Source organism: Bufo bufo, chromosome 2 (genome assembly GCF_905171765.1).
Source record: "Bufo bufo chromosome 2, aBufBuf1.1, whole genome shotgun sequence".
NCBI lineage: Eukaryota > Metazoa > Chordata > Amphibia > Anura > Bufonidae > Bufo > Bufo bufo.
Genome location: NC_053390.1, coordinates 602,904,148 through 602,921,483, shown reverse-complemented (window position 1 = coordinate 602,921,483; position 17,336 = coordinate 602,904,148). Strand labels below are relative to the sequence as shown.

Here is a 17,336-nt window from a genome sequence, read left to right as displayed (position 1 = left end):
TGCGTTCAGTTTTTTCCGCATGAATGCAATGTGTTTTGATGCGTTTTTCACGGACGTGATTAAAAGCCTGAAGGTTTACAAACAACATCTCTTAGCAACCATCCGTGAAAAACGCATCGCATCCGCACTTGCTTCCAGATGCAATGCGTTTTTCACTGAAGCCCCATTCACTTATGAGGCCAGGACTGCGTGAAAAATGCAGAATATGGCCTCATGCACACGAATGTTGTTTTGGTCCACATCCGAGCCACGGTATTTGCAACTTGGATGCGGACCCATTAACTTCAATGGGGCGGCAAAAGATGCGGACAGCACTCCGTCTGCTTTCCGCATCCGTTGCTCTGTTCCATGGTGCGCAAAAAAAAAATAACCTGTCCTATTGTCAGTTTTGCGGACAAGAATAGGCAGTTATATTAATGGCTGTCCGCGCCGTTCCGCAAATTACGGAACGCACACGGACGCCATCCGTGTTTTGCGGATCTGCAATTTGCGGACCCCATAACACACACAGCGGTCATGTGCATGAGGCCTATAGAACATGCTGCGTTTTTCATGCAACACAGAACTGATGCGTGAAAGAAACCGCTCCTGTACACAGACCCATTGAAATGAATGGGTCAGGATTCAGTGCGGGTGCTGTGTGTTCACATCACGCGTTGCACCCTCGCGTAAAACTCGCTCGTGTGAAAGGGGCCTCATAGTGTCTAAAACACATAATAAATGAGGGGCACACCGTGTTATCTCTCTCTGTTTTTTGCAGTAGACTTGTGCTGCATTTTAATGAGTAAACCTCCTCTCATATGTTAAAGGCGTTCTGCAGTTTGTTTTAACTGATGATCTATCCTCTGGATAGATCAGCATCTGATCGGTGGTGGTCCCCGGGACCCCCGCCGATCAGCTGTTTGAGAAGGCAGCGGCGCTCCAGCAGCGCCGCGGTCTTCTCACTGTTTACCGCCAGCCCAGTGACATCACGACTTGTATCAATGGCTTGGGCGTGGCTAAGCTCTGTTCACTTGAATGGAGCTTAGCCGTGCCCAGGCCAGTTGATACTAGTCGTGACGTCACTGTGCCTGCGGTAAACAGTGAGAAGACCGCGGAGCTGCTGGAGCGCCGCTGCCTTCTCAAACAGCTGATCGGCGGGGGGCCCCCGAGTGTCGGATCCCCGCCGATCAGATGCTTATGATCTATCCAGAGGATAGATCATCAGTTAAAACAAACTGAAAAAAAAACTTTTAAGGAATAGAAAGTTTCCAGTGTAGAGATACCACATATTTGAAGTATGTTGTATCAAAGATGGAAAAGAAGCAAACATAAATTTGCAGTGTCAATCTGTACAATTGCAAAAGCATCATTGCATTTTTAGCACTTTCCGCCAGCAAGTTGAAACTTTACATTCTTTTTATGTTTTAATTAAAACGGCTTGAAAATGATTTCACAGCAGCGGAAGAAAAGAGGCTGCTTCTATTTCATTACAGCATTCATTGTTCACATGCTGCATATGCTCTACACCACGGGTGTCAAACACAAGGCCCGCAGGCCGAATCCGGCCCGCCAGACCTAGTCATGTGGCCGGCGCAGCCGCCGCCAGCCTTCACCTTTTTATTCTTGCATTATTATTTTTTTTGACACAAGAAAGCCGCCTCTTCAGCGCATGCGCGGCAGCCTACAAGCCAGAGAACGTATGCCCTCTAGCGGCGCCGGCCGTTCTACACAGGAAATAATTGTACCGTATTCCTAATTGCTTGTGTAGAATGCAGGCAGGCAGGCAGGCCGGGCGGGCGGCAGCGTAACTCCCTGATGTCACGTGCCTGCACCGCCTCCTTTATGAATGAAGCAGGCGGCGCAGGCAAGTGATGTCAGTGAGTGACGCGCCGGCCGCCCGTCCTGCCTGCCGGCATTATACACAAGCAATTAGGATATACGGTACAATTAGGAATGAGGGGGGCATGTTTAATAACTTTTAATTCAATAATACATTTTATATTTGTATACTGGGGGGGGGGGGGGGTTTACACGGAATCTGTGGATGGCACAGTTAAGGGGTGGGGTCTGTGGATGGCACTGTTATGGGGTGGGGGGTCTGTGGATGGCACATGTATAACACTGCCATCCACAGATCCCCCTCTGTAACAGTGCCAGCCACAGATCCCCCCCCCGTAACAGTGTCTGTCATCCACAGATCCCCCCCCATAAGTGTCTGTCATCCACAGATCCCCCCCCCCCCATAAGTGTCTGTCATCCACAGATCCCCCCATAAGTGTCCGTCATCCACAGATCCCCCCCATAAGTGTCCGTCATCCACAGATCCCCCCATAAGTGTCCGTCATCCACAGATCCCCCCCCATAAGTGTCTGTCATCCACAGATCCCCCCATAAGTGTCCGTCATCCACAGATCCCCCCATAAGTGTCCGTCATCCACAGATCCCCCCCATAAGTGTCCGTCATCCACAGATCCCCCCATAAGTGTCCGTCATCCACAGATCCCCCCATAAGTGTCCGTCATCCACAGATCCCCCCATAAGTGTCCGTCATCCACAGATCCCCCCCATAAGTGTCCGTCATCCACAGATCCCCCCCATAACAGTGTCTGTCATCCACAGATCCCCCCCATAACAGTGTCTGTCATCCACAGATCCCCCCCATAACAGTGTCTGTCATCCACAGATCCCCCCCATAACAGTGTCTGTCATCCACAGATCCCCCCCATAACAGTGTCTGTCATCCACAGATCCCCCCCATAACAGTGTCTGTCATCCACAGATCCCCCCCATAACAGTGTCTGTCATCCACAGATCCCCCCCCATAACAGTGTCCGTCATCCACAGATCCCCCCCATAACAGTGTCCGTCATCCACAGATCCCCCCCATAACAGTGTCCGTCATCCACAGATCCCCCCCATAACAGTGTCCGTCATCCACAGATCCCCCCCATAACAGTGTCCGTCATCCACAGATCCCCCCATAACTGTGTCCGTCATCCACAGATCCCCCCATAACTGTGTCCGTCATCCACAGATCCCCCCATAACAGTGTCCGTCATCCACAGATCCCCCCATAACAGTGTCCGTCATCCACAGATCCCCCCATAAGTGTCCGTCATCCACAGATGTTTAAAAAAATATATATAAATGACTGTCTGTTACCAAAAATCATTTTTCAATAAATTGTACAATAATTGTACATTTGAATATCTACTTGCCATTATTCTGACTATGTTTCTGCTTTCAGAGCTAGTTATTACTTACATTATTACAAAAAACAGTAATAATTGAATGCAGTGACAATAATTTATGATAATAAAGAGTGGAGACACAGTCCTACAGATACAACCGGCCCTTTGAGGGTGACCAAACTGCTGATGCGGCCCCCGATGAATTTGAGTTTGACAACCCTGCTCTACACCATACATATAGGTTATTATTACATGTTCTCTCTGACTAGCCATTAGCATTTATTCACATGTATTCACTGAAAAATTTCAGCGTTTTGCCACGATTTTTTAAAAACAAAACATATGAATAAACCATAAGGTATGTATTATTTGAAGGGGTACTGCCATATCTTAAAATGATGGTATATCTTTAAGATTGTGGGAATCTGGCCCTTGGCACCCGGGTCTTGAGAATGAAGGGACTGAGCGCTGATTCAGCACTCTGCCCCCTTTTTCCCTGCACAGCGGTGTTCTGGACACTCCCGGACACGACCGTGGTTTGGTTCCACATCCGAGCCGCGGCTCAGGTGCGGACACATTCACTTCAATGCAAACAGACAGCACTCCGTCGCTCCGTTCCATGGCCCCGTGAAAATGATAGATCATGTCCTATTCTTGTCCGTTTTGCGGACAAGAATAGGCATTTCTATAATGGGCCGTCTGTTCTGTTGTGCAAACTGCGGAAGGCACACGAACGGCATCTGTGTTTTGCGGATCTGCAGACCGCAAAACAAGACACGGTAGTGTGAATGAGCCCTAAGGCTAATTTCTTACAAGCGAGTTTTCCATCCGGGTGCGATGGGTGTTGCAAACGGAGAGCATCCGGACTGAATCCTGACCCATTCTTTTCAGTGGGTCTGTGCAAATGATCATCATTATTACTGATCATCTCTGCATTCAGAAAATATCGCACTATGTTTGTATTTTGCGCAGCTCTGTCTCCGTAGAAATGAACAGGCCATCCAGGCATTTTCACTAATAGGTGCTAGGAGATGTTAAGTGTTTGTTCTACAGTTTGCCTTGAAAAACCCATAAACTGGAAAAAATGCAGGAACTTAAAGGGACACTGACAGGCCAAATCAGCATATATAGTTATATATATGACATTACAGGTCTTATACAGTCTATTAAAAGCATCTAAGTATCCCCCCTGTCCACCTTCCAAATACCTAAATATAAAGTTTTATAACCTGCCTGTCTCGTCACCAATCTGCCCAAGGGGCGGCGTTTCATCTCAAAATGCGCCAAGCCAGCCGCTCCCAACTGCCGTTCTGAAGCCCCGCCCAGCTCATCAATATTCACTTCGCTGGGCGGCGGCTACAACTCTCCCCAGTCACGATCCTGCGCATGGGCAATTGAATCCTCCTGGCATCGTTCATGCCAAATCTGCCCATGCGCAGGATCGTGACTGGGGAGAGTTGTAGCCGCCGCCCAGCGAAGTGAATATTGATGAGCTGGGCGGGGCTTCAGAACGATGCCAGGAGGATACAATTGCCCATGCGCAGGATCGTGACTGGGGAGAGTTGTAGCCGCCGCCCAGTGAAGTGAATATTGATGAGCTGGGCGGGGCTTCAGAACGGCAGTTGCGAGCGGCTGGCATGGCGCATTTTGAGATGAAACGCCGCCCCTTGGGCAGATTGGTGACTGGACAAGCAGGTTATAAAACTTAATATTTCGGTATTTATAAGGTGGACAGGGGGGATACTTAGATGATTTTAATAGACTTTATAAGACCTGTACTGACATATATATGCCTAAATATGCTAATTGGGCCTGTCAGTGTCCCTTTAAGCCATATCCTCATTATCTGTACGTGGCGCTTTTTCTCTTAAAAAGGTATACTATCTAAGGGAGCAATTAAAAGGATCCTTAGGCAGATTACAACAGGGACCATAAAGAGTTTTTTTGTCCTTAGCGGGAGCCTTATGACCTATATGGAGTATTATATAGAGCATACCCTTATCGATGTACAGGGTTTTAATGTCATATATGTCATATATATAACTATATATGCTGATTTGGCCTGTCAGTGTCCCTTTAAGGCCTCATGTACCTGACCACAAATCGTAGATTCGCAAAACATGTTAGAAATGCCAGCAACCGTGTCTTGCTTATAAGTATATTCTTTTATTTCATTGTCATAAAGTATATAATGACGCGTTTCGGCACACAGCCTTTCTCAGTCAGAATATATACTTATAAGCAAGACATGATTGCTGGGACTTCTTCATATATTCCTTAGTCTGTAGGACTGGTATAGTCAGCCAGCTTTCAGCAGATATCATGGGTGTGTATTGATGCCTGCTGGAGAGAATTGGGGTAATTTATCAAACTGGTGTAAAGTAGAACTGGCTTAGTTGCCCATAGCAACCAATCAGATTCCACCTTTCGTTTACCACAGCTCCTATGGAAAATGAAAGGTGGAATCTGATTGGTTGCTATGGGCAACTAAGCCAGTTCTACTTTACACCAGTTTGATAAATGACCCCATATATGTCTACTGATCCAAAGTTATTCAAAGCAATAGACTGGGATTAAATGTATTGCCTATTATTTGTGAAAAACGAGATTTGTTAATTGCATCAAAGCATTCAGTGATTTCAGACCAGGGTTTCTATACCTTACCTGTGTATTTCACCCACTATAGGACTTTATAGGGTTAAACAGTTCCCACTGCAAATGAATGGTTGGGGTTTTTTGCAATGACCCAGGAGCGCAGGACTCAGCTAGTCTGCTGATTTATGTTAGGTAGGCATCGTATATAATTAACCTCATTGATTTCCAGGTTCATTCACGTCCTGTCAGCAGAGTGACGTACAGCCGCCATGCTGCCAGCTGCCCTCTCCTTGGTATTGAACCAACAACCTGCTTTTATTTCCTCCGCACCCGGTTACAGTTTCTACTTTGTGCAATATAATTGATCTAATCGTGACCGGGGTTAATGGAGGCCCAATTCATTTCAGTAAATCGTTGCTGTTATCTTGAATGAAGACCATTAAGAATGAATACTCGTGGTCACACATTTCCAGTGTGCTTTGTGGTACTCGCCTAACACACAACTCTGAGGACATAATGTGATACATGATAAAGGCTCGTTTCACGGCGCTCTCGCAGCGTGCGTCCGTGAGATCTCCGTCCTGACCTACGTAGCACTGACGGGGTTGCAGAGCATTATATTGATTTATGATGCTATGTAACCCCCTGACATCATTAGAGATGAGCAAATTTCATAGTTTGAAATTCGTTTGCGCTAAGTTTGGTGGTAAAAGCAGAATTGCGTTATGGATTCCGTTACCACGGAACATAGCGCAATTCTATAAAGGCCAACCATAATAGAAGTCTATGGGCTGCAAAACGGAAGGCGGTTTTAGCTAAACAGCTGGCTTTAATCAATCATTACATGTACCCAAAATGGTGCATTAAAAACTAGAACTTGTCCTGCAAAAAATGACACCTCATACAAGTACATTTATGAAAAAACAAAAAAGTTATAGCTCTTGAAATGTTATTTTTTTATTTTTTTTGTGTGTGGTCACTTAGGGGTTAAATGTCATCCACATTACTGCTGCCCTTCAGTGCTGCAGATTTTCCACCCACAATTCTATGCCAGCAAATCTGCAGCGTTTCAGTCCTGTGTAAGCGACCCTAAGGCCCCTTTCACACAGGCGTTGCGGGAAAATGTGCGGGTGCGTTACGGTTTTTCCGCACGAGTGCAAAACATGTACAGCTACGGCGCTCTGATCGGGTGGGCGCAGGAGCTGTGCCCGCCTGATCAGCTGCAGGGGCCCGGCAGTCACTGATAGCCGGACCCTTGCTGTATGCTCCAGCATCTGTGAAAACACCGTCGTATTAACCCTTGCACTGCCGCGGTCAGCGCTGACCGCAGCACGAGCAGTATCCTGCCGGGTGTGGGGTGGCTATCGGGTCCCTGCGCTGCTGTGACGGGGACCCGATGGCAGGGAAGGCAGCCCGGTGCCTTCCTTAGGCATTGTAGCTCCCTTCTGTGACAGCCTGTGAGATCCAGCCCCCTGGATCTCACAGGAAGCAGACTGTAAGTGTATTACTATGAGTAATACTGTACACTTACAGCCAATACATCACAATACAGAAGTATTGTAATGCATTGTACAGGGGATCAGACCCCAAAAATTGTTTAAAGTAAAAAATAAATAAAAATAAATAAATAAAAAAGCGTCCTTTATCTAAAATTAAATAAAAATATATATTTTTTAAAAATAGGGAAAAAAAGAAAAGTTGACATATTAGGTATTGTCGCATCCGTATTGACCTGCTCTATAAAAATATCACATGATCTAACCCCTCAGGTAAACACTATAAAAATAAAAAAAAACATTTTTCTTGTCGCCTTACATCACTAAAAGTGCAACACCAAGCGATCAAAAAGGCGTATGCCCCCCATAATAGTACTTATCTGACAGTTACCTCATCTCACAAAAAATTAGCCCCTACCGAAGACCATTGCCCAAAAAAATTAAAATAAACTATGGCTCTCAGACTATGGAGACACTAAAACATGATTTTAAAAAAACTTTAAAAAAAATTGTTTAAAAAATGCTTTTATTGTCTGCTCTATAAAAATGTCACATGACCTAACCCCTCAGTTGAACACCATAAAAATTTTTTTTTAAAAAGTGTGCCAAAGCCATTTTTTGGCACCTTACATCACAAAAAGTCATATGCACCCTAAAAGAGTACCAATCAAACTGTCATCTCATACCGAAACAAATTTGCCCCTATAAGACAGTCGCCCGAAAAATAAAAATAAACTATGGCTTTCAGAATATGGAGACATAAAAAAAAAATTAAAAAAAATGCTTTATTATATAAAACTGAAACAAACAACCCAACAAAGTAGTATATTTGGTATTGTCGCGTCCGTAACAACCTGCTCTATAAAGAAACCACATGATCTAGCCTGTCAGATGAACCTTGTAAATAACAAAAAATAAACTGTGCCAAAACAGCAATTTTTTTTTTGTTACCTTGCCTCACAAAAAGTGTAATATAGAGCAACCAAAACTCATATGTACCCTAAAATAGTACCAACAAAACTGCCACCTTATCCCAGAGTTTCCAAAATGGGGTCACTTTTTTGGAGTTTCTACTCTAGGGGTGCATCAGGGGGTCTTCAAATGTGACATGGCAACTTAAAATTATCCCAGTGAAATCTGCCCTCCAAAAACAATATGACGTTCCTTTCCTTCTGTGCCATGCTGTGTGTCCGTACAGCATTTTACGATCACATATGGGGTGTGTCTGTAAACTACAGAATTAGGGCAATAAATATTGAGTTTTGTTTGGCTGTTAACCCTTGCTTTGTTACTGGAAAAAATTTATTAAAATGGAAGTCTGCCAAAAAAGTGAAATTCTGAAATTTCATCGGCATTTTCTTTTAATTCTTGTGGAACACTTAAAGGGTTAACACAGTTTGTAAAATTAGTTTTGAATACCTTGAGGGGTGTAGTTTCACAAATGGCGTCATTTTTGGGTGGTTTCTAGTATGTAAGCCTCACAAAGTGACTTCAGACCTGAACTGGTCCTTAAAAAGTGGGTTTTGGAAATTTTCAGAAAAATTTCAAGATTTGCTTCTAAGCCTTCTAACGTCCCAAAAAATGAAAATGTAATTTACAAAATGATCCAAACATTAAGTAGACATATAGGAAATGTAGAGTAATAGCTATTTTAGGAGGTATCACGATCTGTTTTAAAAGCAGAGAAATGGAAATTTAAATTTTTTTTTTAGTTTTTCCAAATTCGCAAAAATCGGCCTGGGATTTATGATGAAAAGTGACCTAGTACTGAAGGGGTTAAACAACATCCAAATACAATGACACAAGGCTACTTTCACACTGGCGTTTTGGCTTTCCATTTGTGAGATCCGTTCAGCGCTCTCACAAGCGGTCCAAAACGGATCAGTTTTGCCCTAATGCATTCTGACTGGAAAAGGATCCGCTCAGAATGCATCAGTTCAGTCTCTGTTTCGCTTTGGAGGCGGACACCAAAACACTGCTTGCAGCGTTTTGGTGTCCGTCTGACGAAACTGAGCCAGACGGATCTGTTCTGACACACAATGTAAGTCAATGGGGACGGATCCGTTTTCTCTGGCACAATAGAAAACGGATCCATCCTCCATTGACCTTCAATGGTGTTCAAGACGGATCCGTCTTGGCTATGTTACAGATAATACAAACGGATCAGTTCATGACGGATGCATGCAGTTGTTGTATTATTGTAATGGATCAGTTTTTGCAGACCCATGACGTATCCGCAAAAAAACGCTAGTGTAAAAGTAGCCTTACTCGCTGGTAAAGTAATGGAGTTGCATGCAGTGCCCAAACAGCATAAATGAGACCCCCCCCCCCCCCCCCCTCCCTCCATAATGTCTGGACTCCTTCCTTTAATGTGTAGAGAAGCTAGGACATTATTAGATTATCAATGCTCTTTTCTTCATAAAGCATAAAACCTTATTCAATAGCTTCCAGTGAGGCAGTAATATCTGCTTCAGATTCCTTCAGTCACAAATGACCTTGTGTATTATAACTGTCACAAAGAAGTGGCCTTGTCACCCAGAGATACCAGTCAGGATGCATTTTACACCACACTGGACCCATTTCTTGGACATATCTTTAATTCATGAAGCTCAGTCTCCATCAATCAAAGGTGCTGAGTTAGAGTTACTTTAACATTTGCTGCCATCAAACTAATAGCAGGTAATCTGTAACCTGAAGAGGATTTTTGTTTATACTGCATGTACTGAGGGGAGTGTCCTGGGGGTAAAAAAAGAACAGAATTGGCTTATACCTACCTCAACACTGGAGTTCGAATGCTTTTCAGTCTTGTCTGAGCCCGTGATTGGCTGAGCAGTTGTTTCTTGTGTCATGAGAAGGACCAGGAAGTATCGGAGGAGGAGCACCTAAGGGGACATACCTCATGGAGTAGCTTACCTTTAGGCCGAATGCACGCGGCCGAGAGCGGTCCGTGGTATGCCGGGCTGGATTCCTGTTCAGAGCAGGAGCGCACGGCCTCATTGGTTGCTCTCACGCTGTGCGCTTCATGGCGACGCTGCTGTACAGTAATACACTCGTATAGATCATACGAGTGTATTACTATAGTGCGGCGGCATGAAGCGCACAGCGTGAGAGCAACCAATGACGCCGTGCGCTTCTGCTCTGAACAGGAATCCAGCCCGGCATACCACGGACCGCTCTCGGCCGCGGAACACGGCCGTGTGCATTCGGTCTTAGGCTACTTTCACACTGCCGTTTCTGGGTCCACTTGTGAGATCCGTTCAGGGCTCTTACAAGCGGCCCAAAACGGATCAGTTCAGCCCCAATGCATTCTGAATGGATAAGGATCCGTTCAGAATGCCTCAATTTGGCTGCGTTTGGTCTCCGTTGCGTTCTTTAGACGGTCACTAAAAGGCAGCTTGCAGCGTTTTGGTGACCGTCTGACTATGCGGATCCAAACGGATCCGTCTAGACTTGCAATGTAAGTCAATGGGGACGCATCCGTTTTTCACTGACACAATATGGTGCAATTGAAAACGGATCCGTCCCCCATTGACTTTCAATGTAAGTCAAGACGGATCCGTTTTGACTTTAGACTTTTTTTTAATGAATAATGCAAACTGATCCATTATTAACTGATACAAATTAAGCATATTTACCAGTGTCATGAAGTACAATATGTGACGAGAAAACAGTCTCAGAATGGCTTGGATAAGTAAAAGCGTTCCAAAGTTATTACCACATAAAGTGACACATGTCAGATTTGCAAAAATCAGCCTGGGATTTAAGGTGAAAAGTGACCTGGTACTGAAGGGGTTAAGCAACATCCAAATACAATGACACAATCCATGTAAGGCTACTTTCACACTAGCGTTTTGGCTTTCCATTTGTGAGATCCGTTCAGGGCTCTCGGAATCGGTCCAAAACGTCAAAAATCTGTTTTGCCCTAATGGATAATGGATCTAAGCGTTTGCATTATTGGTGCGGATTAGTCTGTGGAGATACAAGACGGATCCGCACAAAACGCGAGTGTGAAAGTAGCCTTAGCAGAAACACACTGTTACAGGGTTTAAAGTTGTTCTCCAAGATTTTTGGGCAGGGTGCAGTGGTCTGTGTTAGAAAAAAAAACAAAAAACTTTAACACTTCCTGTGCTGGCACACTGATTACCGCTGGAGCTGTAGTGAGGGCATGTTAGTCACAGGCCAAAGTGAGGAAAAGGGTGACTGCTGTGGCCATTGATTGGCAGCAGTGGTCACTGGAATGATGAACAGCACATGACCAATGCAGGCCCAGTGGGAAGTATGGGACAATTTAAAGAGGACCTTTCACTTGTATACAAACTACAAACTAAAAACTAACTATATCAGTGGGCAGAGCGGCGCCCAGGGGTCCCCCTGCACTTACTAGTATGTCTGGGCGCCGCTCCGTTCGCCCGGTATAGGCTCCGGTGTCTGCGCTCACTGGACTGATTTTTTTGTATGAGGCGTGTCCCTTGCTGCAGCGCTGGCCAATCGCAGCGCACAGCTCATAGCCTGGCTATGAGCTGTGCGCTGCGATTGGCCAGCGCTGCAGCAATATACACGCCTCTTTAAAGATAATTTTTTTATTTTTATTTTTTTATTTCACACAGCTTTGGAGAACCTTGTTAAGGATTACAGTTTTTGATGGTGAGGGAAAGTTAACATAAAATGTCAAACATCTGTTGAATCATTTGACATGGCTGCAGCACCCCATTTGACTGATAGCTATTCCTCCAGTCCCCTCATTGAGATGCACACTTGCCTTGGCCGAGCTTGCATGTGTTCTTAAAGGGGCGAGGGGAGGACACCTACTGCCAGACACCTGTGGTAGTCTTATCTCCACAAGAACAAAAGGAATCCAACATACCCATACCCCTTTTCCAACATCTGGCGACATCTGAGTTGGGGCCCTCATGCACATTACAAGGTCACCCCGCTGTAGCTGCTTTCTACAATGTACACTTTATATGAGGCATTTATCTTGAGACTAACAAACATTGTCATACTATTTGGAAAACTTCTTGTTGGAGTCTTTAACCCCTTAAGGACCGGGCTCATTTTCACCTTAAGGACCAGGCCATTTTTTGCAAATCTGACCAGTGTCACTTTAAGTGCTCATAACTTTAAAACGCTTTGACTTATCCAGGCCGTTCTGAGATTGTTTTTTCGTCACATATTGTACTTCATGACACTGGTAAAATGAAGTCAAAAAAATTATTTTTTTTGCACAAAAAAATACCTAATTTACCAAAAATTTGAAAAAATTTGAAAAATTTCAAAGTTTCAGTTTCTCTACTTCTGTAATACATAGTAATACCCCCAAAAATTGTGATGACTTTACATTCCCCATATGTCTACTTCATGTTTGAATTGTTTTGGGAATGATATTTTATTTTTTGGGGAAGTTATAAGGCTTAGAAGTTTAGAAGCAAATCTTGAAATTTTTCTGAAATTTACAAAAACTCAATTTTTAGGGACCACTACAGCTCTGAAGTCACTTTGCGAGGCTTACATAATAGAAACCACCCAAAAATTACCCCATCTAAGAAACTACACCCCTCAAGGTATTCAAAACTGATTTTGCATACATTGTTAACCCTTTAGGTGTTGCACAAGAGTTATTGGCAAATGGGGAGGAAATTTGAGAATTTCATTTTTTTGTCTAATTTTTCATTTTAACCCATTTTTTCCACTAACAAAGCAAGGGTTAACAGCCAAACAAGATTGTATCTTTATTGCCCTGACTCTGCCGTCTACAGAAACACCCAATATGTGGCCGTAAACTACTGTATGGCCACACAGCGGGGCGTAGAGTGAAAGGTGCGCCGTATGGTTTTTGGAAGGCTGATTTTTATGGACTGGTTTTTTGACACCATGTCCCATTTGAAGCCCCCTGATGCACCCCTAGAGGAGAAACTCCCTAAAAGTGACCCCATCTAAGAAACTACACCCCTCAAGGTATTCAAAACTGATTTTACATACGTCGTTAACCCTTTAGGTGTTGCACAAGAGTTATTGGCAAATGGGGATGAAATTTGAGAATTTCATTCTTTTGCCTAATTTTCAATTTTAACCCATTTTTTACACTAACAAAGCAAGGGTTAACAGCCAAACAAGACTGTATCTTTATTGCCCTGACTCTGCTGTTTACAGAAACACCCCATATGTGGCCGTAAACTACTGTACGGGCACACAGTAGGGCGTAGAGTGAAAGGTGCGCCGTTTGGTTTTTGGAAGGCTGATTTTGCTGGACTGTTTTTTTGACACCATGTCCCATTTGAAGCCCCCCTGATGCACCCCTAGAGTAGAAACTCCATAAAAGTGACCCCATCTAAGAAACTACACCCCTCAAGGTATTCAAAACTGATTTTACAAACGTTGTTAACCCTTTAGGTGTTGCACAAGATTTTATGGAAAATAGAGACACAATTTCAAAATTTCAAATTTTTGGCAGATTTTCCATTTTAATATTTTTTTTCCAGTTACAAAGCAAGGGTTAACAGCCAAACAAAACTCATTATTTATGGCCCTGATTCTGTAGTTTACAGAAACACCTAATATGTGTTCGTAAACCGCTGTACGGGCACACGGCAGGGCGCAGAAGGAAAGGAATGCCATATGGTTTTTGGAAGGCAGATTTTGCTGGACTGGTTTTTTTGACACCATGTCCCATTTGAAGCCCCCCTGATGCACCCCTAGAGTAGAAACTCCAAAAAAGTGACTCCATTTTAGAAACTACGGGATAGGGTGGCAGTATTGTTGGTACTAGTTTAGGGTACATATGATTTTTGGTTGCTCTATATTACACTTTTTGTGCAGCAAGGTAACAAGAAATAGCTTTTTTGGCACGTTTTTTTTTTTTGTTATTTACAACATTCATCTGACAGGTTAGATCATGTGGTAATTTTATAGAGCAGGTTGTCACGGACGCGGCGATACCTAATATGTATACATTTTTTTTTATTTATGTAAGTTTTATACAATAACTTCATTTTTAAAACCAAAAAAATGTTTTAGTGTCTCCATAGTCTAAGAGCCATAGTTTTTTCAGTTTTTGGGCGATTATCTTGAGTAGGGTCTCATTTTTTGCGGGATGAGATGACGGTTTGATTGGCACTATTTTGGGGTGCATATGACTTTTTGATCGCTTGCTATTACACTTTTTGTGACGTAAGATGGCAAAAATGGCTTTTTTTACACTGTTTTTATTTTTATTTTTTTTACGGTGGTCATCTGAGGGGTTAGGTCATGTGATATTTTTATAGAGCCGGTCGATACGGACGCGGTGATACCTAATATGTATACTTTTTTTATTTATGTAAGTTTTACACAATCATTTCATTTTTGAAACAAAAAAAAATCATGTTTTAGTGTTTCCATAGTCTAAGAGCCATAGTTTTTTCAGCTTTTGGGCGATTATCTTGAGTAGGGTCTCATTTTTTGCGGGATGAGATGACGGTTTGATTGGTACTATTTTGGCGTACATGCGACTTTTTTGATCACTTTTATTACCTTTTTTGGGAAGTAAGGTGGGCAAAATTTCAATTTTCTCATAGTTTTTATTTTTTTATTTTTATGGCGTTCACCGTGCGGGGAAAGTAACATGACCGTTTTATAGATCAGGTCGTTACGGACGCGGCGATACCTAATATGTGTAGTTTATTTTATTTTTTTAATTTTTATTCAGTGATAAATGGTTTTTTTTTTTATCTTAACTTTTTTCACTTCTTTTTACATTTTTTTGACCCAGACCCACTTGGTTCTTGAAGATCCAGTGGGTCTGATGTTTGTATAATACAGTACAGAACAATATATATTGTTCTGTACTGTATTTTACTTACACTGAACAGATCTGTGCTTTTAGCACAGATCTGTTCAGCACCATGGACAGCAGGACGCCTGAGCAGGCGTCCTGTTGCCATGGGAACCCTCCCCGTCTGCTCAGAACTTCGCAGACGGGGAAGGGTAAGCACAGGGCTGAGGGGGGCTCTCTGGGAGCTCTCTCCCTCTCCATCGGGGGGCTGCAAAGGCACAGCAGCCCCCCGATGGAGAGGGAGGGAGCTCCCTGACGATGACAGTTAACTTTTTCCATACAGCGGTCCGTACGGACCGCGGTATGGAAAGGGTTAAACGGCTGACATCTGCACAGATGTCAGCCGTTTGTACCAGGGTGCCAGCAATGTGCTGGCACCCTGGTATAACCACTAGACACCAACGATCATTCATGGGGAGGCGGGCGGGGGATCGCGATCCCGCCTGCCGCACCGCCCACCTCCCGCAACGCCCCCACCGCATGCGACACCCCCCCTGCACCACCCGCCGGCATCAAATCATGCAGGGGTGCAGGGGGGGGTGAATAATAATGATTTTAGCCACTCTAAAGTTTCTGATCCCCGCGGTCAGGGACCGCAGGCATCAGAAACTGCAAAAAGCGCAGCAAACCGCAGGTCTGAATTGACCTGCGGTTTGCTGCGATCGCCGACACGGGGGGGTCACATGACCCCCCCTGGCGTTGTCACAGGATGCCGGCTGAAGGATTTCAGCCGAAATCCCGTTCCGTTTAACCCCTCGGGCGCCGGAATACAGATTTTAAGTCAGGACGTACCGGTACGTCCTGTGTCCTTAAGGACTCGGGAAATAGGGCGTACCGGTACGTCCTATGTCCTTAAGGGGTTAAATTGGCTTTTCTTGTGAAAAACATCTCCCACATCCGCGATTTCCTTAACTTTGAATCTGCGAAAATGCTTGTACATGCCCTCATCATCTCCCGCCTAGACTACTGCAACATTCTCCTCTGTGGCCTTCCATCTAGCACTCTCACACCCCTCCAATCTATCTTCAACTCTTCTGCCCGACTAATCCACCTCTCCCCCTATTACTCCTCTGCCTCTCCCCTCTGCCAATCCCTTCACTGGCCCCCGTATTGACAAATACCTACAAGGCCGTCCATAACCTGTCCCCTCAATACATCTCTGAGCTACTTACCCGATACATCCCCACACGCACTCTCCGATCCTCACAAGACCTCCTTCTCTCCTCTCCTCTTATCGCCTCTTCCCACAATCGACTCCAAGATTGTTCCCGTGCATCCCTCATACTCTGGAACCCGCTACCCCAACATATCAGACTCTCACCGACAGTGGAATCCTTCAAAAGAAACCTGAAAACCCGCCTCTTTAGACAAGCCTACAACCAGTGACCCTGCTGCCTCTATACCGTCATGACCAGCTTTACCCGCACCTACTGTGTCCTTCTCCCATACCATGTAGACTGTAAGCCCTCACGGGCAGGGCCCTCTCTCCTTCTGTACCAGTTTGTAGTTCATCTTGTTTATGATTAGTGCAATTGTCTGTATTATGTATGTATACCTCTTCTCATATGTGCAGCGCTATGGAATGAATGGCGCTTTAATAATAATAATAATAATAAAAGTGATGTAGCTTGTATTTTATTTTTTATAACAATTTTTCTTTCTCTTTGTATTGTTTTATAGGCTAGAAATGTAAGACATAGGTTGCAGTTCTGCACTGGAGTCTTTTACAGCACACAACCGCCCTCTAGTGGTAAGTTATTTACCCTGTATAGTAGTATTTAGTTTTGATAGAACATGCATGTACACAGTAATGTAACAAAATAGTCTTCTATAGTATTAAAGGGGTTGTCTCATCAATAAATATTCATTCACAATGTTAAACCATGCAAAACAAATGTAGTATTTAATTTCCACAGCTTTTTTTTTATGATTTCACTCCACTATTGCCACTTTTGTACAGTATGTAAGTGTTTAGCCATATTAATTAGGCCTCATGTACACGGCCATATCTGTTTTTGTGGTCTACAATTAGCGTATCTGCAAAACGCAGATATCGTCCGTGTGTATCTGCATTTTCCCTTTCTGTACGCCCCACAATATATTACAAATGCCTTTTCTTGTCTGCAAAACGGACAAAAGTATGACATGTTCTACGGAAAAACGTGTGTCACAGAACGGACAAACGGATGCGGACAGTGGCGTCCGCATCTTTTGCAGCCCCATACAAATTAATAGGGCCATGTCCGATCCACAAAAAATGCG

General features: G+C 44.0%; 1 protein-coding gene across 2 annotated transcripts in view; it reads left to right on the top strand.

Moving 5' to 3' along the window:
• The window catches only part of MCUB (mitochondrial calcium uniporter dominant negative subunit beta), a 103,047-nt gene that overhangs the window by 46,630 nt on the left and 39,081 nt on the right, over window positions 1-17,336 (top strand). Inside the window, exons 2-3 of one of the 2 annotated variants that reach the window (XM_040418375.1) lie at window positions 11,872-11,908; window positions 16,755-16,824. In XM_040418375.1, coding sequence (XP_040274309.1) covers window positions 11,906-11,908; window positions 16,755-16,824 — 73 coding nt within the window. In that variant the 5' untranslated portion in view covers window positions 11,872-11,905. The remainder of the gene's footprint in view (window positions 1-11,871; window positions 11,909-16,754; window positions 16,825-17,336) is intronic. The other variant, XM_040418374.1, reaches the window with a different exon arrangement.